Source organism: Trichoplusia ni, chromosome 2 (genome assembly GCF_003590095.1).
Source record: "Trichoplusia ni isolate ovarian cell line Hi5 chromosome 2, tn1, whole genome shotgun sequence".
Classification (NCBI taxonomy): Eukaryota; Metazoa; Arthropoda; class Insecta; order Lepidoptera; family Noctuidae; genus Trichoplusia; species Trichoplusia ni.
This window is the reverse complement of record NC_039479.1, coordinates 17,739,858-17,762,235: the sequence shown is the minus strand read 5'-3', so window position 1 is coordinate 17,762,235 and position 22,378 is coordinate 17,739,858. Positions and strand designations below refer to the sequence as shown.

At 33.9% G+C, this 22,378-nt stretch overlaps 3 protein-coding genes across 4 annotated transcripts in view; 1 reads left to right on the top strand and 2 right to left on the bottom strand.

Moving 5' to 3' along the window:
* Positions 1–2,701: 2,701 nt before the first annotated feature.
* On the bottom strand, positions 2,702–7,099 carry LOC113508510 (trypsin-like). Its single transcript, XM_026891590.1, has 4 exons — positions 6,657–7,099; positions 6,036–6,285; positions 5,539–5,682; positions 2,702–4,899 (listed from the first exon to the last, which is right to left on the bottom strand). The coding sequence occupies exons 1-4, from the start codon at positions 6,755–6,757 to the stop codon at positions 4,747–4,749; spliced, it is 648 nt and encodes a 215-aa protein (XP_026747391.1). The 5' UTR covers positions 6,758–7,099; the 3' UTR covers positions 2,702–4,746.
* Positions 7,100–8,760: 1,661 nt separating this feature from the next.
* Positions 8,761–22,378, bottom strand: part of LOC113501857 (trypsin-3-like) — a 39,023-nt gene continuing 25,405 nt past the window's right edge. Inside the window, exons 2-5 of the mRNA XM_026883153.1 lie at positions 10,658–10,944; positions 9,923–10,181; positions 9,488–9,640; positions 8,761–9,145 (exon numbers count right to left, since the gene is read on the bottom strand). Coding sequence (XP_026738954.1) covers positions 8,993–9,145; positions 9,488–9,640; positions 9,923–10,181; positions 10,658–10,944 — 852 coding nt within the window. The 3' untranslated portion in view covers positions 8,761–8,992. The remainder of the gene's footprint in view (positions 9,146–9,487; positions 9,641–9,922; positions 10,182–10,657; positions 10,945–22,378) is intronic.
* The window catches only part of LOC113508509 (probable serine/threonine-protein kinase nek3), a 128,267-nt gene continuing 122,835 nt past the window's right edge, over positions 16,947–22,378 (top strand). Inside the window, exon 1 of one of the 2 annotated variants that reach the window (XM_026891585.1) lies at positions 16,947–18,591. The gene's annotated coding sequence lies outside the window, so the exon portion shown is untranslated. The remainder of the gene's footprint in view (positions 18,592–22,378) is intronic. The other variant, XM_026891588.1, reaches the window with a different exon arrangement.

The following is a 22,378-nucleotide window of genomic DNA, read 5'->3' as shown; positions in this document are numbered from 1 at the left end:
ACTAACGTTGGGTTTTACGATGCAGCGAGTACCTACTGTAGTGCAATTATAGTGCCTAGTGCCTTATTAACTCTAAATTTTAGCTACAATTACACCACCTTGCCTCAAAATTATAGTCGAGTGTTTGAGACACATGTCTTATGAATGTATTGTAGACCACTATAATGTAGACTCTACATTGTAGAGCAATGTTTGTAGGTGTTTTGTTTCGATGTTTCTCAATATGCAATTTCAAGGTATATAATCGATTGCCTTTTTTTGCACTAAAGAAGTAACAGTTTATTGCGGTTTTGTTTATTGCTGTTAGTTGTAATATACATTACATTCTTGCTTTTGACATCAAATAGTACCTAGTTTTCTAGAAAAGATTCGTTTTCTAAAATAGTAGAGCTTTTATTCGTGTATTTCCTGAAGAAAATATTCAGTTACTTAGTTTAAGAAAAAGTCATAATACTGACTACTTAGCAAACGCCATTTTATGATGTTTACCTTAATGAGTCCTCCAAAAACTGCCGCATAAGCTAAAATGATCCCGTAAAATTTATTTAGAATACCAAATTAAAATTTCTATTCAAAACACCGTCTGAACGGTTATTGTATAAAATAGCGCAGGTTATGCGCGATTATCATAATGAAATTGCCCGCAGTTCTGGGGGGCTATAAGAAAAATGGTAAAATTTGTGGCGTTAAATAATATCGTTAGGAGTGGAGAAAAATGTTCGCCGCCCTGTAGGACCGGAGCCGCTCCACTCTGAAATTGCAAGTCGTATATTACACAGGGAATTTTCAATTACGGCAATCCTGCGGTTTTTCATTCGTAATGTGACTTTTAGGCAACGCTTCGAGCTGGTCATTCATAACTGCCACGACCGAGAGCAACTACAGACTCAATATCTTCGAACATGGCCACTTTGAATTTCTATCTGCATTATTTTATAGCTTTAAATATTTTAGTGACGTAGATAAAAAACAAGATCTCTATCTAAATGCTTTTTAGCATTATTAATGGTGGTACTGCACTGCAGTTTTAGCTGCTTTCTAATTTAATATTAGATTTAAGCAACATATTATCACGACATATATAGATCTAGTTCATTGCTGGCCCCTTGTCCTGTACCTACTAATGGGACCATGTATCCATGTAGCACAACATTTTGCCGCATTTTTAATTAATGCCTTAATAAGAAGCTACAATTATTCTAACTCTTTGAACATACTCAAAAAATTGGAGTTACCCAGGCCAGTTTATGAAAAATATGGTTTTATTAGTCGTAGAAAAAAAACACAAACCATTTAATACAGCTCCTAGTATATTCATTCTGACTTATAGTCTGTTTCCCAAATATTAATTGAATATGGGTGAAAAGATATTTTTTAATGCTCGGGCAGTTTTTGCACGAGAAATCGCTTAGCGAAACGACTCGATACAATATCGCCACCTTAACGAGAATCTTCAATTTAAATTCAAAAGAACTCAACGTTCTTTTATTCAAAACAAAAGTTACGGAGCAAGCCATTATGCTGATCTACGACGAAATATAATTTTCTGCACGTACATTTCTCATTTGGTAATAAAACCATAACAATAAAACTTACCATTTAGAATGGAATATAAGGTATAGCACTTATACACGAACAATAATTCAGTGAGAAATATTAAGCTATTGAGGGTCGTGCTTTTCACACCGATCTCCAGCCCGAAGGCTTTCAATAAAATTTATTATAATGCAAATTGCATCTCTTTGTGAAAGAGTATGGTATGCTTACTTTCAAATCCATTCAGACGATCTCTTATAGGGCTGTCTAGTCTACGCGTTTGATGCAGAATTTGAATGAAAGAAATGTCTCGATGCATATCTATTTAACACATTGAACTCTAGTTTTACGTATGGCGTGTAGATCAAAATTATTTTGAGATTTGACATTTATTAAGTCGTTGTGCAATAACTTACAGTGATTTGGTATGTTTGTACATGGAGGTAGTTATAAATCCTTATTGAATTTATAGTATTTACTAATTTATGTTTTTTTTCACAATCGATACGATGAAATAAATCAGAAATTGCCAACCTGCCTTTTTAGTATGTAACCAAAATGATAGAAATTGTGCTCTTTCTCGAAATGATTTGATCTATTTCTACAAAGTTCATTGCTGTTTTCGAACAATTCATGAACCATTTGTAACAAGTACATTTGTTACCGAAACATCTTTCTCTATGTCCCCACCCAGCTTGAAAGGAAATTAAATATCTTATCGTTGAGATAAAGTCGCTCACCTTCTTCACAACAGCTTTCGTGATAGACACTAAATGTTAAGATTTGAAAATGTAGAGACAGTTGCGGTACAGTCAAGGCGTCAGAACGAACAACAAACTGCAAATAAGAACCTTATTTCCATATGATAAGGTGGTTTTTGGTGGCGATGCTATCCCTTAAATTGTTAAGGTGCACTGTAGCTGAACTTAAGATATGACAATAACTTTTGAATGTATGTACTCTTGAGGGGAGATTTTCGATAAAAGGAATAAATTCAATTTTATTTTAAGATTTTCTTAAAACATAACAAATGAATGAACACAACACGATGAACTGTTTTAAATGTCTTGGTTTCCTGTATTTTTTTTTAAAGTTTAACAAACTTATTTCATTGTTATTTTTCCTTTTGACTGGTTTACTATGAGAAAACACAAATAATTTTACATTGATTTTTTGGTTGCCTTACCTACCCAATATCAAATACAACATAATTTAACAATATACCTCGAATTAAAGCAGCAATTACATTAAAAATCTGCTTAATATTAAACCCTAGTACTCTAATAGTTCGTAAGGTAAACTTTCAATTAACGTCGGGGATTGTACCTTCAAATAATTTGCTGGCATTAGGGGAACGCTGAGGCCATTAATTCGGCGTTCTGTAGCAGAAATTATGCAACTTAGATAATGAGATCTCGGCTCCTATTTCGCCTTCCTCGAACTTTCAGCTGACAGCCACGAATATTTAGGTACTGAACGCCGTTCTGCAGGTAGGTCTAGAATAAAAAAGCCTTGCGATGTAATATATAATATTCCCGTGCAATATGTTTTTTATTGACATCTTGATCTAACTTTCACTAAAGGTCATCCATGATCAAACCTGGTTGCCGTAATATAACAAATGAAAGCAATTGCAATTTGTATAATAACATTGTAAATTTGCTGAAAATTCAGTTATTAATCCACCATTTTTTCTCGAGAACATGCTCCTATTTCGTTGAATAACTAAATGATGTCCTGTAATCATTAGGGATTTTGATTGCGTCCGTCCATTGCTGAATTTAAGAAAAGATTTTTTTCTTTTCAAAAGATATAAGGTACTTTTGTTACGTTCGAGCTAATTACGGGACCGGTAAAGAAAAGTGGAAAGAAAAGAAATATTTCAAAGTGGGCACGTAATTATGCTTTGAATTACGTACTTTTAACCTAAGAGAATAATAACAAGAATTAATGGATTTTTGTTTTTAGATTTTTCGTTTATAATGTAATTAGTGATTTAATCAAAATAGAAGAGAATTTATATTCCATTCAGCAAGAAAAAAATGATTTCAATCAAAGCAGGTTAGTAACATTGTTACCTTTTCAAATATATTTCAGAAAATCGCTGATAAAAGTAGAAATGAAAAGTCGTGAGGAAATGTAGAATCCAAATATTTGAATTTTGAACTAAAAACCCCCATTGAGCAAGTCTGCTGAATATTGCTCAAAAAATGTAGTATAATTGCCGTTATAACAGCAATCAGAATCTATACATATAACAAAATCTGTAAACTATTTTTTTTAAGAACGCTTTCTTTCTTGCAAAAGATATCGAGAAAATGAAATCAGTGCGTTTGTGGGTGATTAACTTAGTAACGGCTGCTTTGAATCGGTTGTGGTTCTTCGATGTATACATTTTGTTACATGTCAACTCATTCATAAAGAAAAAAGTTATGCCAACTTAGATAATAACTTAGATTTGTTTTCTAAAAAAAGATTTATTCAGGCATTAAAACCGCCATTGTATATAGTTTCATAGATAAAATAAATTATTAAAAAAATATCTGACCAAAGTCACTTTTCTAACGAAGTCACATAGCTAGTTCGAAACAATAAAAATGTCAGCATCTCCGAGAATATTAATATTAAACTAGATCTCAAATCCAAGTATTAATTAGTTGGAAGTACAACACGAATAACAATACAAGCGCATGCTCTCGGAAATGTTTTCCTCGTTTGACCCGTAACTTTCGCCGGATAGCAAAGTTATGTTTAATTTCTGTAATATCTCGTCGTACGAACAGGTAAATGTGTATAACTGGCCCCGTGGGATAATTCCGTAAGACTCCGTACATTTGAATACATGAAAACACTAATGGGCGTGCTCATTGTAAGCGCAAGTTATTGTTCAGGGATCAAAGGTGTTTCGGAATGCATCAGTGTTGAGGATATTTGAATTATGAAAGCAATTAATGTTTTCTTGGCACTATAAAATATGTTCTTAATAATTAAAGGCTTAAAACGTATTTCGGTAAATATTTTGAGGAAAATGTTTAGGTATATTAGAGTGAGAACCAGTTTATTTAACACAGCAAGATTTCTTATATTATAAACGAAAATAAAATGTAAAAGTATAATCGTAACTGTGCCTAAATTAAATTGATTACATTACTAAAAGAAACCCATCCCAAAAAGTTAAACATATTGTGCAATCATTTGAAGACAATTAAATTAGGTTCTAGCAATCGTCCGAATAAACGATCGAATGGCATCGTCGCCAATCCTCGTGTAAACTCCAGGCGAACTCGGACGAGCACAGCCATATCCAAAAGAGGTCACTCCAGCAAGCAGACCGTTCACTACAGCAGGGCCACCAGAATCACCCTGAAGCAAATAAACATAACAGATCTGAAAGAATGTTCTCTTTCCTTTGTTCTACTCATGGTTCAAATATTCCACGTCTGGAAGAATAAAAAAATCAACTTGCATTTCTCGTCTAAATTTTCTTCGACAGAATGCTGAGAGCTCAGGTTAAACAAGATTCTCTATTACCACGTTTTAAAGTAATTACAATGGTTGTAGAAGCATGAACCCTCTTTGCAGGGGTAGAGCAGTATCTCTCTTCCACAGAAGCTATAATATTTCTTCAAGACTCGGCGGTAGGCCCTCAGTTGACTGAATTGTACGTACAGACTTAGCAATGCAACGATTTCGACTCTCGCGACCCCAACGCGTCAGCTCATGATTAAGGACTCAGCTTGAATCCGAACTAGTTGGGCAATTGATAAATACGCGTAATCAAACCGTTGTAACATTTCAGTAATAATGAAACATTCTCACGAAAGTTACTATAAGATATTTAACAACTGTCAAAGATCAACGTTTAACGACATTCGTGAACACTGCTTTATATGATTTTACATCGCCCGGGGCTGTAAACATTTTTAGACTTCCTGACCCTGCCTCTAGGCAATCGCGTTTTAAACAGCAGTTTCTGAACAGTTTATTGTAAAAATATAGTACCTGACAAGTATCCTTTCCCCCTTCTTGTAGACCGGCACAGAACATTTTTGTTGTTATTTCGTTGCCAATAAGTTGCTGACATGTAGTTCTATTGATTGCGGGGATCGTCACAACCATCAACTGTGATGTAGTTGGTCCTCCTTCCTAAAACAAAAGTTAAATACAGGGTACTGAGAAAACGGGCCAGTACAAGTCAGATTTGCAAATAAGATTTTATCCATAACGTTTTGTTCACCTCTATGTTTGTTTTTATTTATTCTTTTTGTTATAGCAATCTGTTAAGTTTTTAACCTCTATCTATTGCAATTTATGAGACAGCCTGGTGATGGACGAACAGACAGAAAGTAGAACTTTAGTAAACCAGGTCAGTTATTGCCCCGTGTGCGTTACTCTAAAGAGGGAGTTCGTGTATGAACAAAAAATCTAAGTGTCTTACCTAAATTAAGCCATATTATATGGATCTGATTGAATCTGTTGAGTAATTTTGTGATACTTACACTAGTAGCGCCCCATCCAGTAGCTGTTACATTATCTCCATCTTCCACATCACTCCCCGAATCAACCATTTGTATTGCCTTCGTGGTGTTACTATTCAGAGTCATACCAGACGCGACTCTTATAACTGCGATATCGTAGTTGTTGGTTATACTGTTATATCTTGGATGTATGGAGTATAACGAAGTCTCGTATGTCGTACCTCCACTGTTAGAGTCTGTACTACCAATCCTAATAGTTACACGTGTAACGCTGGAAATAAACCTCGATATTAAAACATTTCAACCAATTATTCAACAGCAAATTATATACAAGGAGTGCAGCAAGTAGAAGGTGGTTAATACAGAATTGAATAGCTTTTGCTAAGTTTTAATCAAGTTTAATATAGTTTTAACATTAAAATTATATTTTTACACTCCAAATCACAAAAACGTCCACCCAAAATTTGCAGACGTGTTAATAAGACCGTATACAAATTGCTTCCTATAGTAAAAACAACTTTAATTAAAACGCATAGACCTAGTTTCCAAAAAAAAATATTTGTATCTAAACGATAACTAGTTTAAAGATTACTTTTATTGCACGGTTGGTCTTCGGTTTTTTAATCTTCAATTTATACTGACCCCGTAAGACAGTGAGCTGCCGTTACTATGGCAAACCTGCTGACAATGGATCCACCACACTGATAATACTGTATCCCTTTCAGCAACAGCAAGTACGCCATATGAGGATACTGTTCTATACTAGTATCAGTACCGCCTACAATCTTACCGTCGTCCGATTTGGCTTTACGCCTACGACTTCTACACAACACATCTGAAACATAAAAAAATATTAATATACAAAAAGAGGGCTATTATCGTACATATCGGGCATATAATTAGAGGGCATTTTTTTCTGTGAAAACTTCTCTGCCATTATTTTGAGTAAATAAATGAATAAATCTACTCTCTTTTTGAAAATGCCCTTCTTTTGCTTTCTGCCCCTTTGAAGGTCTGCTGCCATATTAGTCATTGAATAGTCTACCATCTGCAGTTGCAATAAAACCACTTGACGTGAGAGTAGCTTGTAGCCAAAGACTTAGAAAATATCTAGAGCCTTTATTTATGCGACTTAAAATTAATAAAAAAAGAAAATGTAAATGTAAATAATAAAACCATACCTTCAAAGCAAAACACAATAAACAATATGAAAAAAATACGTAACTTGTACATCTTAGCAACTACTTGAAACGTATTGTGAATACTTTCAATTACTTCACATATTCATACTTTTCTGAACATCTACTTATCTCAATAATTGTCGATAATTGGGGGAGCCATCGATAAGGCTAAATGTCCTACTCTAATGGTTCATATTTTAATCGCATCCTAGAGACGTAACCATAATTATTAGTGATGCGACTACTCGGTACCCGACAACCCTGTTTTTCTCACATGTAAAGCAATTGTTTTTTACATGAACCACTACTTTGATCCCGTAAACAAACAAGGCTTGTTAACAGACATTTGTCCGAGCTAACGCTTATCAATCGGCGCAACTCTAATACTTACTCTTTATATAATTGTACCGGTCACCACGTTGGTCTGTCATTAATATACTCGTATTAATTTTGAAACGAACAGCTACTGCTTTTCTAAAATACTTCTCTTATATAAAACTTAAATCGACAAAAATATTATCTGTGGAAACAAAGAAACAAAAACAGGGAGAAAAAAGAATACTTTTCAGGTACTGCCTTATTATATGTATGTTGATAACTGCTTTGGAAATGTTCAAGAATACTTCTGCTTATGGTCTAGAACTCAAAAGAGAGAATTTGGATCTATGGGCTAAAACTGCATTTATAATTCGATACATACATGGTGATACAAGGTTGATTTTGTTAAAGGGACCACTTCGCCAATCATGCCCTTCACGACAAATTCTGTCAGCCAGGATCTCCAATGATATCAACGAAAACCACCGAAACACTTAAGTTATATTTGTCCCAGGGCAAACGATTATCTATTTTACAACCCGCAATGAAATTAATCAGATATAGGCAAGAAAAATATATTCCACGTCAATCCACGGCGAAAAAAAAATAGCTAGCTGTAGAAAACAAGTAATTAAATTAATTCTACCCATAACATCAGTTACTAGAAATACCCGAGTTCAATACATCCATACTACGTGTAATTTACTACTGTCAAAAAGAAAGGTTGTAGCATTTCTGTAACTATAAAAGTAGTATGCATTGAATATAGAATTTTCTAAACATCTTATCGCAATAATTACTAATAATTGGAGGACTCTTCGATAAAGCCCGCATTTAATGTTCTATTCTAATTATCTTTATTTTCTGAGAGATCTATGCACCGATTACGTGTCATACAAAATTAAATAAAACCAGGCTACTTTTTTTATACCCAATGATATTGGGTATATTTTTGATTTGTACCTAATATTCCGTGGTATAGTTCCGCGACTGAGCAACTGAGGTGTTTTTACACTCCACAATTAAATGTAATTTAACAGATGCTGTTCATGTTAGTTTTGAACATCCAGACATTTTTTTTCCAGATACTTCTGAACGATGAGAACGATCACGAAAAAAAAGAAGCGCCTTGTACAAAGGCTAAATTTTTACATTCAATTTATATTGTTCATTCGCTCTACATTACAACACTACATTTTTGGAATAAAACTTAGCCTCGACATTGGGCCAGCCATATTATTGTAAGCACCCCTTTTTTACGTCGGGTTTAAAAATAACAGTCAAACAACACATTTTAATCTTCACATTGCCTTTATTATATTTTTATCAATATAACAATAACAACAAACAATATAATTTATTTCCTTTAAATAAGTGATTAAACAACATTTGTGAGAGCGGTAAATACAAGTTGTGCCCAAAAATAAAGTAACATACTATAACATGAAAAAGAACTTCGTGAAAATGTAAGTCATTAAATTATGATCCACTTGTCAAACGGATAAAGCTTCTGATCACTGTTTGTCCGATCCTCGTGTAAACTCCAGGTGAATTCGGACGAGCACATCCAAATCCGAACGAAGTCACCCCGGCAAGCAGACCGTCCACTACCGCCGGACCACCAGAATCACCCTGTAATAAGCATAGTGTATTTAAATCCCCATTTTCTCTTCTGCCATGTTCATTTTAAATAGCTGGACCGAATTTTTCAAACCCACGCCTGGAAGTATTTCATCTTTAACAATTGAAATCGCTCAATTCGTTTGCGGTTATGACAGACAGCCTGATGAAAGTAAGACGGACAGACAGCAGAGCCTTCGTAACGGAGTTTGGTTTTTACCCTTTTATCCTACCCAATTTTTTCGCATGTTTCTCCCAAGCTATATTCGGAAAGTCTGGTAGAAAATTATCACAACTGTGATGCTTTGAACTATGTTCTGTACATCAAAGAATACACGACAGGTCTTCCAGTACCTGACAACTATCCTTTCCTCCTTCTGGTAGACCGGCACAGAACATTCTTGAAGTGATGCTCTCGCCATTGCCAATGAGTGTATTACAACCAGTCCTGTTAACTGCGGGTATTGTCACCTCCATTAACTCTGTAGATGTAGAACCACCTTCCTGAAATATAAAAAATCATAAAACAAGGTCTCGATGACAAAAAACGAACGAGGATTTATTGACAAAAATCTTTTAGAGAAACCAGATGGTAATATATTGTGTTAAACATCATTTGGATAAAACTTTTTTAATAATTTATTTATCCTTTATTCACAACGTATACAGATGCTTACTAAATGACTTAGGCATACTCTACCAGTCGACCTTAGGGTGGTGCAGAGATAAAAACATGATAGATGCACTGTATATTATTGAGAAAGTAAGAAGTTATTAAAAAGTATTTTCGATACTCACACTAGTAGTGCCCCATCCAGTGACGGTGACATCTTCTCCGTCTTCCACATCACTTGCCCTACTGACCATACGTATTGCCTTCGTAGTGACACCATTTAGAGTCATACCATAAGCAACTCTGACGACGGCGACGTCGTAGTCGCTTGTTTGACTATCATACATTGGGTGTGTGAACCATGACGTAGCTTCATACATCTCTCCTCCACTATTAGAACGTGTACTGCCAATCCGTATCCGTACTCTTATTATGCTGTCAATGAAATTCAACAAGACCTTTATTTCATTAATGTAATTTAAGTTGACTCTACTTTGTATCTTATTATCAACCTCCTTTTATATGACATATAGGTATATATCTATAACTTTAATAACCTCCCTAGCCCTCTTTATCTCACAGTTGAGCATATTACTATAAAATTATATCCGATGAACAGTTTCTGTGAGTATCAAAACTTTCTTCTATAAATAACTACAAATTACATACATTGTACAATTTCTAATCCTAAACAAATGTGCGTTATGATTTATAATTGGCCAAGTTGCACACTGCATCGACTTACTTATATAGTTATTTGTAAAAAAACTAAATTAAGACACATATGTAAAGACGAATTTGGAAAAGGAAATATCTTCAGTTTAAACTATTACTCCAACAAATTTTGATAGTTGTCACTTGTCATTATTTAAGACTGGAATTTTTTTTATTTCAATTTGATTCGTACTTACTCTGTAAGACAGTGAGCAGCGGTGACAATGTGGAACCTATTGACGATGGATCCACCACATTGAAAGTCGACAGTCCCGTTAAACAACAATAAATACGCCATATGGGGATGCTGTTCTATGGTAGTTTCATTCCCGCCAACAATCTTACCATCGTCCGATTTGACTTTACTCCCACGACTTTTACACAATACGTCTGAAATATGACAAAAGATAAACAGAATTCTCTCTTTAGAGGAAGAATTATTAGAGGTCACTCTACACTTTGAATTTATCAGAGAAATGGAATACTTAAAGTATAGGAGTATATTTAATAAAAAAGTCTTAAATAAGAAAATACCAAAAAGGAAACAATACCTTTAGAGCAAAATGCCACAAATAGTAAGAAGAAAAAACTTAACTTGCACATCTTTGTAACTGCAACTGTATTATGACTATTTTCAATTATTTTACGTATATATACTTTTCTGATCATCCTTCTGAGTAGCTATTTATCTCAATAATTACAGATAATTGAAGGACTCGTCGATAAGACCCCTATTTTATTTTCTAATTGTTCATATTTTAGTATACTTCCTAAGAGATCCATGCATAATCATTCAGTTTAGAAAATAATCCTTCTAACTGAGGCTGCCTGTCAGTTTGAATGCGATAAATTAAAAATCGATCATATGTTTTTAGTTTTTACTTATGGTGCGAATATTTTGATCACTTCTTAACCATTGTGGGTGGTCATAGGGTTAAAACTTTTTTCCTTCAAGGCAGCTCTAATTGCAGTATTTGTTATTAGTGGCAAACTAATTATTACAACATTTGCTATGAGGTCGCAGTCCGATCGGCGCGCAAAGCTTGAAGATATGACAAAATTGCACCGACTAATACATCCCGTAAGCCTACGCTTAGAAAGAACCCTTCCAAAGATGTAAAACTCTCTCTTTTAGTACTGAGACGCGGGACTCAGCATCCGTATCCTCTTAAGAGCACGCATTTCAAAAGCACTTTTATTGCATTTCTAACTTCTAACTATTTCCATGAGCTAACAGGAGTGGATCAGGTAGTAACCACAAGCACTAATTTCCAGTATTGGTGAAGGCACTTCTAAGGTAGGGAACAAGAGAAAATCTTTAGAAGTCAGTACACATAGTGCTGCATTCCAGATGCAAATCCGAGCTCGATTACGAGTATGTTATAATTGCTCGCATTAAAACTGTCCTACTGTTATCAGTAACTAGTTAAGGTCAGTATTGTTTTTCGTTTATGATCGCCGAGTAATTATAATTGTACAATGACAAGGACTAATCTAGTAGACTAAACAACTGTGGTTACGTACATAAAGCATCAACTAAATTTTTTTTGGTATGACATTTTAAAACCTTTAATAGAACATTTTGACTGGCCTGTTGGTCTCGCGGTTAGTGGCTCTGACTGTTATATGCGGCGATTCGATTCCAGAACAAATGTTTGTGCAATGAGCAAGATCATTTGTTGTATCTGGGTGTAATTTAACAGCATTATGTATGTACTTAGAAATATATAAGCGTGTTTATCAGGTGTCTAGTATTTATAATACAAGATTTGCTTAGTTTGAGACTAGATGTCTGACTTCTGTGAATGTTGTAGAATATAAAAAGAAACATATAATGAATAGACTTTAGTCCATCAATAAAATTCAAAATTGAAAGAAATTAATTGAAAAATGGAATGACCAGAAATTATTCAGCTGGGTGGAGCAGTCAAATGGAGCAACTTCCATTACCTAGCACCTAGCAAAAAATATGACTATATAAAAAGTCATTTTGGTTCTCTTTTATGGGAAAGCAATGTTAAAACACAGCCTACTAGCTCACTCCTGGCATAATGTTAAAAAAGGAGAAATTTCCAATTTTAGTTTGTAACAACTGGGACGACTCTATTATCAGGAAATACACAAGCAGGCTTCTTCGCCAAGTTACTGAAACAAAATAAAACAATACTATAATTACGATTAAAAAAAAACTCAGCTGGCTTCAAATTAAACTTGGAACAAACCCTCGCCAACCAGCCTGCATCAGATAAGATACAAATAAAAATGCAAAACAAACAAAAAGTAACAAGATTACCGTAAAAGAGAGAAATAAATAATGCAGCTGGAGCTAAGAAACTTTTTAACGCTCTCCAAAAAGTTTTCCTTTTGCTTAATTACGTTTTCATTTATCTCTCGTTGTCCGTCGTACGGTAGCTGTACCGGGATCTTATAACAATAGCAATAACTAATATTTGTTAGGCGTAGCTAAAGTTTGTTAATTGTTGCGGTAAAAATAGACTTTCTTTGGTTTTTGAAACAAGAATTTTATTTTCAGGGTCTTGTACCCAAAGGGTAAAACGCTACTTCTGAAGTCTGTCTCTTTGTCAGTCCGTCATCAGGTTGTATCACATGCATGCAATCATGTATTTCTGTTGCCGCTATAAAAAAATTAAAGGGCAAGATTAAGCAAAGGTTGATCGGTCCTAATTTTCTGTACGGAATTTCACATCAAACATTTTAGCGGATTTCATGACATAAAAAAGTCATTACAACAAAAATATACGTCATTATAAAAAAAAATTACTTTCAAATAATCGGAATTAAAATCAAAATCTCAATTAAAAGGATCCACTCCGATTCTTCCTGAAGTGCCTTACCTTATCGCAAGAATTCAGGGAAACGAGGGGCGTAGGGATTGTCTGTCGAATTGAAACTGACGTGAGCTGGCCACCTGGTTCCTTTCGACGAAATTAAAAAAGTTTCAGCTACACGGGCACCCGGTAGGTCTCGTTCATTTAAATGCTAAGGGATTCCGTGTTAGTATTCATTGCGAGTTTTGTCATTCAGAGAAAAGTTTTGCTTTCCACCAGTTTTACTTCGCGACGGTTCGGAATTTGCATTTTTTTCGTCGTCAATCGTGTAATGTTCTGGCGGTGCTGGTGATGCTCATATTGTCAATATATTGTTTTATAATTCATCCAGTTGTGCTGTATAAACGACATACAAACGACTCGCTTACCTACATAGCACAATTATTATAAAAGTGTTGTCAATATTTTTAGTTATTTTTATTTATCTAAATATTTTTTGCAAATGGATAATATCCCACACTAATTTCTTATATTGGTGAAATTCTCTCATACTCTCATATTATCTCTAAACCTTATTTATCTATGTCATATCCTGAATACCAAGTAATACGTATAGTAATAAACAAACACACTTAACAAACAACATCTGACACCATAGCTTGCACCTCACCAAAGCTTTCATTATCACCACCAAGGGTTTCCTTCAATTATTCCCTTAAACTTTGACCCTTGGGGTCTTAATTGATTTAATGATGGCAAATATTACCACGTAATAGGTCGTGACGCGTCTAAGGTCGCATGTGAAATCTACGTATGAAACCGTAGTTCATTTGCATAATTTCAAAGGTTACGAAATATTTTGTTGATATCAGGCGGGTCCGGGCGACGTCATTAGTGCGTGAAGTTACGAGATAGCTCTAGTTTCGTATTGCTGTTTACTATTTGTTTACAGTTTAACACTGTTGTACGTTTGGTTTGTTGAATTGGTTGTTAGATAATCAAAATAAGTTATTATAATCTTACTAAAGATGTACTTGTTGTGTGTAACGTGTAGGTATACTAAGTGAATAGGTACTATTAAATAAAAAAATAAAACATTTATTTTAACTGTTTAAAATTTTGCTCCTGAGAAATTGGCTGTATGGTAATACATTTTAATCATACCTTTTTATCAAAAGCCGCGTTGTATGAGTCACTGCATTTGTACACGATGCGCTTTGAATTCGATCCCAGTATAGAACAAACATTTATGTGATTCTAAAATGCCTATTCTGAGTGTCTTTATTTGGCATCTTCAATGTTTTAATTAAACGCACGCTTAATATCACGTGCTATATAAACTCTTTAACACAGTGAATTGTCTATTTTGACCGTATACGTTTAACACATTATTTAGTACTTTCCAAACAAAACTAGCTTAACCTTTTCGGTTTTTATACAACTTCAAAAAAGGTTCGGTATGTAATTCAGTCGGTAAGTTTTTTTATGTAAGTACAGTTATGAACACTAATGATAGATTAATAGAGTGTATTATTTAACGTTCAAACATATGTCTGGCTTGAGTTTAGTATCTTGTAAATCCATAACGTATTATCTTTGCTTTTACGTTCCTACTGCTGGATATTATCCCACAGTCCTTCTTTAATTGATTGTCTCGCGTGACCTTAAACCCTCATTGAACGTCTTTAAATCATCCTATCATCTTTCACCTCTCATTTCAGGTGAACAAAGTTATTTATTTATTATTTTGAAAGTTTCAATATCAACACCATCTGATAGAATATTTTAATAGCCATCATATTCCATTTTCTAAGAAACTTTGTTTCAAAGTATCAGTATCTATTCAACGTTGATACCGCAACACCATCCAATCTCATCAAGTTTATTTACAATATTAATGGCGCCCGGTGCTAATTGCTTTGTTCAGTAGCGAACGTAGCCGTTGACAGCACGCACAAATGGTCACGAATCCATCCCAACTGTCATAACTTGCTTCATTTATTATCGGTAAGGTAAAAGTTTTGAAACTCAGAGAACTGTTGGCGCCACAGCGTTGTCGTCTGTTAGTCATTAAATCAATTTAGAGTGATAAATCATGGCCAACTTCCCGCTCTTTGATAAACTTTTCAACCATGAAAATGTTTATTTTTGTCTTAATTTTTTTTTGTGGCCATTTGCGATATTGTGACGTCTTTTACTAATTTATTTAAGGTTATACCATGAATTACTGATACATATATTTGAGGATTGCTCGATTAGTGCAGGACTCAATTCTTAACTATAAAATAAAGTTCTAAAATGTAATTCTTATGAAAAAGAACGGTCAAGAAATAAAAATAAAAAGTACATTCTGTGCAGCTATTCTGTGCATGCTAACATAGGATACAAGCTATTACGAGTTAGTACTAAAATAATCCGATACGCAAAAACAGATGAAACATTAAGATAATGGTGATTTGTAAACTGCTTATCGAATTTGTCAGTTGAAAAGTTGTACTTGTCACCTTTGGCTTAACAAACTTTCTTTTTGAATACCATTTGAAACTGGTTTTGAAACCAATTCATAATTAGTTTGTTATTCTATAATGGTACACGATGCTTGTTTGTTAAACAAGTTGGTACGTGCTACCGTTTCCAGATGTAAAATAATCTGATTGCATTTTGGTTCTACAAATAATCTCTTCTTTGTACTGAAGATCATCAACGGTGTGATTTGTATCTCTCTCATTTTAATTAATTCTCTTGTTAAGGTATCCTCAGTTAAGTTTCTTTGATAGGCGAGTGGTCGAGGCCATCACGCTTATTACAAGCGAATGCTTGTCCACAGACTGACTCGAATGTTTGTGAAAACCCCCGCGACGTAAGGATAAAACATTAGTGCGAGAGTGGTATTTAAAAAAAATGAATCATCCTCCCAAAAGTTGCCATATAAATAAAGGTTTCCTTACCCAAACCGAACTTGCATTTCACCTTAAAAAAGCTACAACGATACATATTATTATCGAACAAATGACTGTTTCGTACGACCACCTCCTAAAGGAATACTGTTGCTGTAGAAGAAGGGAGGCACGTAGTACACAGCTAAGAATGGCGTCTTCGTGACAGGGACCGCACCTTGGCCGGGTATCGAAAAGACCTTCATAATAGACGTAAAGTAGTTTAGCCGACTTATAGTTGATATATTAGTATAACTGACTCTTAAAACTAGATCTGAAAACAAACTAAATAATATACGTAAAGAAAACAAATAGCATGAATGCATAAGAAAATAAGTAGGAGTTCTTCTTTCCGTTTGATTATTCTACACTAACCATTGTGTCAGAAATAGTCAGTTATAAAAATCAAAATTCGACGTAAAATATTAATGAAAGCAGCTTAATCCACCGCTTAACGATTTGTCAAATAAAAATATGAAAATTTACAAACGTGAAAAATTAATCCTTCATTTTTTGCTCAATTACTCAATTTATTTTTTATTCTAGAAGCCTAAATCCTGGTTTAATATAAAATTGTAAATTTATTATTGTATATAAATTTGATATACGCGTGAATTATTAAACACTACCGCAATCAGAATAAAAGTTTGTAAGCAAAATGGTTTCGGTAAATAGTGACTGTATTAAAAATTACAATCTCGCCTATTCTATGCAAGAAATCAATCACGATTGGAAATATGATCACGTAGCGCTTAATAAGAGCCGAAATAGTTCTTCAAGTATTCGATATTAAACGTTCTAGTTAAAATTTCCTCACACATGCTTCAATATTGCTTTGTTTCGCAAGTATACCGTTACCACAGTGTAGGCACTTTGATGCGGTGACAATATGAGGGCTTGAGGCAACAGGCAATTTTTATTACGCTACTTACGTATTAAATATTTCACGTTTTGCGGAAATTTAAGTGTGTATTATTTTGTTTTAAGTATGTATAGTTTTAGTGTTACTAAACTCACGTTTTGAATATAATTCAGTTAGAGATGATGTAATTTATTGTTGAGTATGAGTATGCCTGCTTATTTACACTGACTTTCATTGACAACCACGTTGATGTTGAGTTACTACAACCAAAAATACATTTCTTGTGACGTGTCTTTGACAATTGTTGTTTTTTATCTGTTTACACATTTACTTTTTAGTGAAATCTTTATATTCTGAATATATTATTTAATTATTAAAATCTGCCTTTTTATTGGGACCAGCCCGCCACATATTTCCGTCTACGATCTACAATGAAATCAACGAAAGCAACCGAAACACCTAAGCTTGGTACAAACCCAACAGAAACATTTGACTACATCAGAATCTCTGTCGAAATTAATGAGAAATAGTAAGAAGGACTTACTGTGTTACCTGATAAGTTATTAAAAAATATAGGTACTGTCATGACACGCAACAATGATGTCATTCTCAATAATACCATTACTACGACTAATGCCTACGTTACCAGGTAAGGTTAATGCGTGAGCAACACAAATACATACTTATTACTACTCTTTGTAATGATTTCCTCGGTGAGACGCACGACTAAACGCCTCTGTATAGATCTTGGTTCAAAGCCCAATGTTTACCCTAGTCGCCCAGTACTTTATCAGAGCGCTATGACAGTGCACGTATCCTCGCGACTGCAGTCACGACCTGAACCTAATTGGAATTTATCGTCATACATGTTGTCATCAGCATCATCTATAATGGAACTCCTTAGTGTTTTGTCGAGAAAACGTATTTTGTCATTTTTCTCTTGACATATTTCGCTTCAATTCTAAATTTTCCAGGTGTTATTTGTAACAGCAAAATATTTTGTTATCATGGTAGTGTTTATGACCTAAACAGATTTCTCGAACGAAGACGTAAGACTAGACCAAACATCTGCTAATTAAACCTGAGTATCGAGAGATACTCTCACGCTCCAATTGTATCTTACTGAAACTCAATTAGCATTAAAATCGAGTCACGCTATTTAGGCACGCTATATCGAATCTGTTCTACGCAAAAAATGCCCATAACTATCGCTGCGTTGCTTTCCTATCCTTAACCTTAATAAGTCACCCGCGCATGCGACGCATTGTGTAGGGTGTTAGATCGACAGTGATACCTTACCGATTTACGCGGTACGCCGTACGCGCGCTTATTTGGTTTTACTTTTAGGAGAGCGTGCGCGAGCGCAACCACGCACTGCTCTTCCGTTAAGCCCGCTCAGTGCAACTACGACACTGGCCGAGAACGAACTTAGAACCTCTTGCGTACTGCGCCGAGATCGCGCGCCGCTTCCACTGTGAACTGTGAACTTGCGGACTTTCTTGTGCCAATTATATTGTGATTGTGTTTTGTTTGGCATTTATACGGTAAGTCGCTTCATTTTAATGATAAATCGTTTGTGTATAAAAAGATAGACTTTCTTAAAATAAAATCGCGGTTGCGCTCTCTCCGATGCGAAGAAAGCTGAGATTAGGTGAGCCGGCGCCGGTTGATAAATAAATATTTTTAATGTAGATATGACAGTTTATTCGTCCGGTTTTTTATGAATAATAATATTAAAATATTTCTAATTATTACGAGGGTGTAATTTTAAACAGCGCATTATTGTAAACATAATTATGTAGTTATTTGCTTATTGAAGTCGTGTATAATATTTATTAATTTTTTATTATGAAAAAAGAAAGTTCTTTGTTTAAATTAGTTAGTTATTTTTTTTTCTTCTTTTCGCTCATTTTTCGTGCAGCCTTTACGTATAAGGGCTAAATATTTTTTGTGACCTTGACTACAAAATGATACCTCAAGATTTTAGTGAAAAAATCACGGAAACCATTATATTTACAAAAATAAATACATACTTACATTTTAATTTAATAACAGTTATAAGTGTTACAAAAAATGTAAAAGTTTTTTGTTGCTATACGACTTTTTTCTTTTGTTTCGAACGTAGATATGTAACAAATTCGAAAACATGTTAAATTCTTAACAAATTTTGAAACTGGGTTGAGTTGTTTCGTTTAGATTAGCATGCGCTTGTTACAGTAAATCGGTAGCCAATGATTTTTTCCCACATTTCATAACATCGATACGGTTCGAGCAAAATGTGTAACATCGTTGAGCCATAACCGTCGAAATACTATTAGCGAGTTTCTAGTTTGAGCGAAAATTATCAAATTTCGACAAGACCCTTTTGTTTAAAATATTTGAGCTGTAATAAAAAAAAATTGTAAAGTAGTCAAAAAAAATCTCTTAGCAATCAACCTAATGCAAATAAGGAATATTAAAATCTTTCAAAAATCATTAATTTATTTGTAAAAAATAAACAAGAACAATTTCTTTACAAAAAAAAGTCATGGAAAAATATTTGTGACTTAATAATCCGACCACAAAAATATGTATATCAACCTTAATGACTACTAAGTATAAAGTGTGTCTAGGTTTCACTTGCTCCAAATGTCTCACGCTCGCGTCTCGTTCTACCCAATACAATCATGTCGACCTACAAAATGTAGAAATACTCTCACTGTCGCGAAGACGCGCCTTATGCAATGTAACAATACCAATCTCATTTGTTTCTCACGTTACCCGACGAGAATCAGACATTAATTCAATTAATTGTCGAATAATGTTGTTGTTATGTGAGAATTTTGTGTCCAATAATATTTTTTGTTTTAATTTACTGCTTGACCAATATTTGGCTTAAATATTGGTCAAGGTAATAAACCTTCTTTATATGGGAAGAGGCTCATGCTCAATAGAGGGACGTGTATAGGCTGATGGTATATTATATAGTATTTCTAGCTACATAATATAATTATAATTATGGATAAATTATGTAGGTACTATATTTAAAAATAATTTGTCCTCAGATAGATGGTTGCTTCAAAATTATTTTCGCATTTATCAATCATTTTATTTTCATAATTGTTTTTTAACAAGAATCGAACTCAACTCCGACTCGTCTCGCGACTCACCGCGTCAACTCATAATTTAGGTCTCGGGTTGAATCCGAAACGGGTTGGTATATCCCGATAAATACGCGTGAGTAAATCAATAGCAAATTTGCAAAAAACCCCCATGAAAGTTACAAAAATAATCAATTTTCGTGCGATGTTTAAAAATATGAGACAATAGGACACTCAAACGCCACTTCATCACAAGCGAATAGGCAGAAGCAAATAAAATAAACAATAAAGAGATACCTGTTAGGTTATCAGCATTTATGCTCATTTACAAGGAGCATAAATCAGGCTCTCAATGCAGACCGCGCCGTACTATATGCTTAAATAATAGACAACCGACAAACGGCTTGCATTACATGCCTATTAAGTAAATGACTAGTATTTTTACAACCAGAATGGCATTGCAAATTGTTTAATTAAAACATTATGAATATTTCATACGCGAGTTACTACAAAGGCCAGTGACGAAGGTAAAATGGGTTTAAGTAACTTTTTCATAGTAACTCACGGATTTCTAAACAGCACTTGTACTTAGTTTTGCAACGATGACACAATTCTAGCATTAATTATTTAATCAGTGAACTAATTATAGTCTATTGAGACCTTGTCCATTTTGCTCGACTGCGTACGTAAAGGAGGGTAACGGATTTCGTCATCTTTAAATGTGTGAGCTATTTTATAAAACCACCAAAAATCTATCTTTTTTACCACAACAAAATCTGTGATGTTTTGACCTGAAAAAAATATTGGTTTTTTACATGCTGTCTGCATATGGAACGTTATTTTAAAAGGTCGATATTTATTTTAACCCCAAAAACGCATATTTGAATTTTCTGTAGAAGTTTTACCATTCCTTTTTTAATCTTTAAATCTTGATCCATATCTTTATGGTGTAGTGATATATCAACGTCATTAACCATTTCGTGTTTTTGTTACAATGTCAAAATTCAATTGTGTGAAGGTTTTATTAAGAAACAAAAACTGTTAAGTTTAAAATATAATTAAAACTGACGTATAACGGCTGTTGTTAAAACAAATTATAGACGAATAGTTTTAAATAGAATTTGGAACAAAAAATGAATAATGGTTTTTTGGACATGTTTGGTTTAAAACAAAAAATAATGTTATCATCGATGGTTATAAAGATCTATTTGATTATTATTATTAGAGTGACGAAGATTCGTGTGATTATAACTTAAGTGTTAAACTTATTTAGAATCACTAGCAATTTATTTGGTAGCGTTGGGTTTGTTGTATTTGGCTTCTAAAAAAATATTGTACCTAGTATTTATGATATATTTTTAAAGTCACGATCTTAATAATTAGATAATTGGATTGTCTAAAAACGTAGATTTTTAAATATTATAAATACTACCTTTTTGTTCTATCACCACTTAATCAAATGTTTCGCGAGTATCCTAATTAGTTTGAACCAACTCCAAAAAAGAGGGGGTTTGTATTTTTTATTTTTGTTATTCTGGAACTTCAGGCTGGATGGACCGATTTTATTTGATTATTTTTTTAATAATCGTGAAATAGCTGTAAAATTTGTCTCAGATTTTTTTATGAGTAGTCGGTTACGTTCTTGTCATTAAATAAAAAGTTAATCAAACTCATTTGTCAAAAGTAAACAACTCTACCTATTCCAATAAGAGCTCAAATTTAAAAAGAAAATAGATCACCACTTACTTCTGCATTCCCCAGTATACTTCAACTACACAGACAAAAAAAACTGTTTTAGAATCAGTTACATACGAAATAAAGCCAGTCCGTTGCGACAATAAATCGAAAGAGGTTACAACAGCTGAAACGGATGGCATCTGTGTCCAAACGGATCACACAGATTACGTTGGTCATTGTCACTTGGGTACTACAAAGATAAATTAACATGTTGCTCTTCTTTTCTCGCCTGTCTTTCAATCAAACTCGTTTTTGGGTGTTTCGAAAATAGGGTTCAATCTTTTAATCTAGTTTAAAAATAAAATATTTCATCTAGATTTACTTCGTATTCTGATAACCAATAATGAAGTTACACTTACTTTTTGCTATTGTTATATTTCAGAAGTATTGAGGAAAGAAAAATAAACAGCCATTTATGCTCCCTGAGTTTGGTCCGACATTTTTCTCAGGGAAGATTTATAATAGGAAATCTCGAATATAGCGTTTAAAAAAGTACACGTAAAAGTGATGGTTT

What these genes read in the sequence shown, in the direction of transcription:
- LOC113508510 (XM_026891590.1), bottom strand. Translation starts at nt 6,757, where the DNA reads ATGGCGTACTTGCTGTTGCTGAAAGGGATACAGTATTATCAGTGTGGT. An exon ending in GCAGCTCACTGTCTTACGGG is followed by an intron (nt 6,286 to 6,656) that starts GTCAGTATAAAT and finishes GTTTATTTCCAG; the next exon opens with CGTTACACGTGTAACTATTA. An exon ending in CTGGATGGGGCGCTACTAGT is followed by an intron (nt 5,683 to 6,035) that starts GTAAGTATCACA and finishes CTTTTGTTTTAG; the next exon opens with GAAGGAGGACCAACTACATC.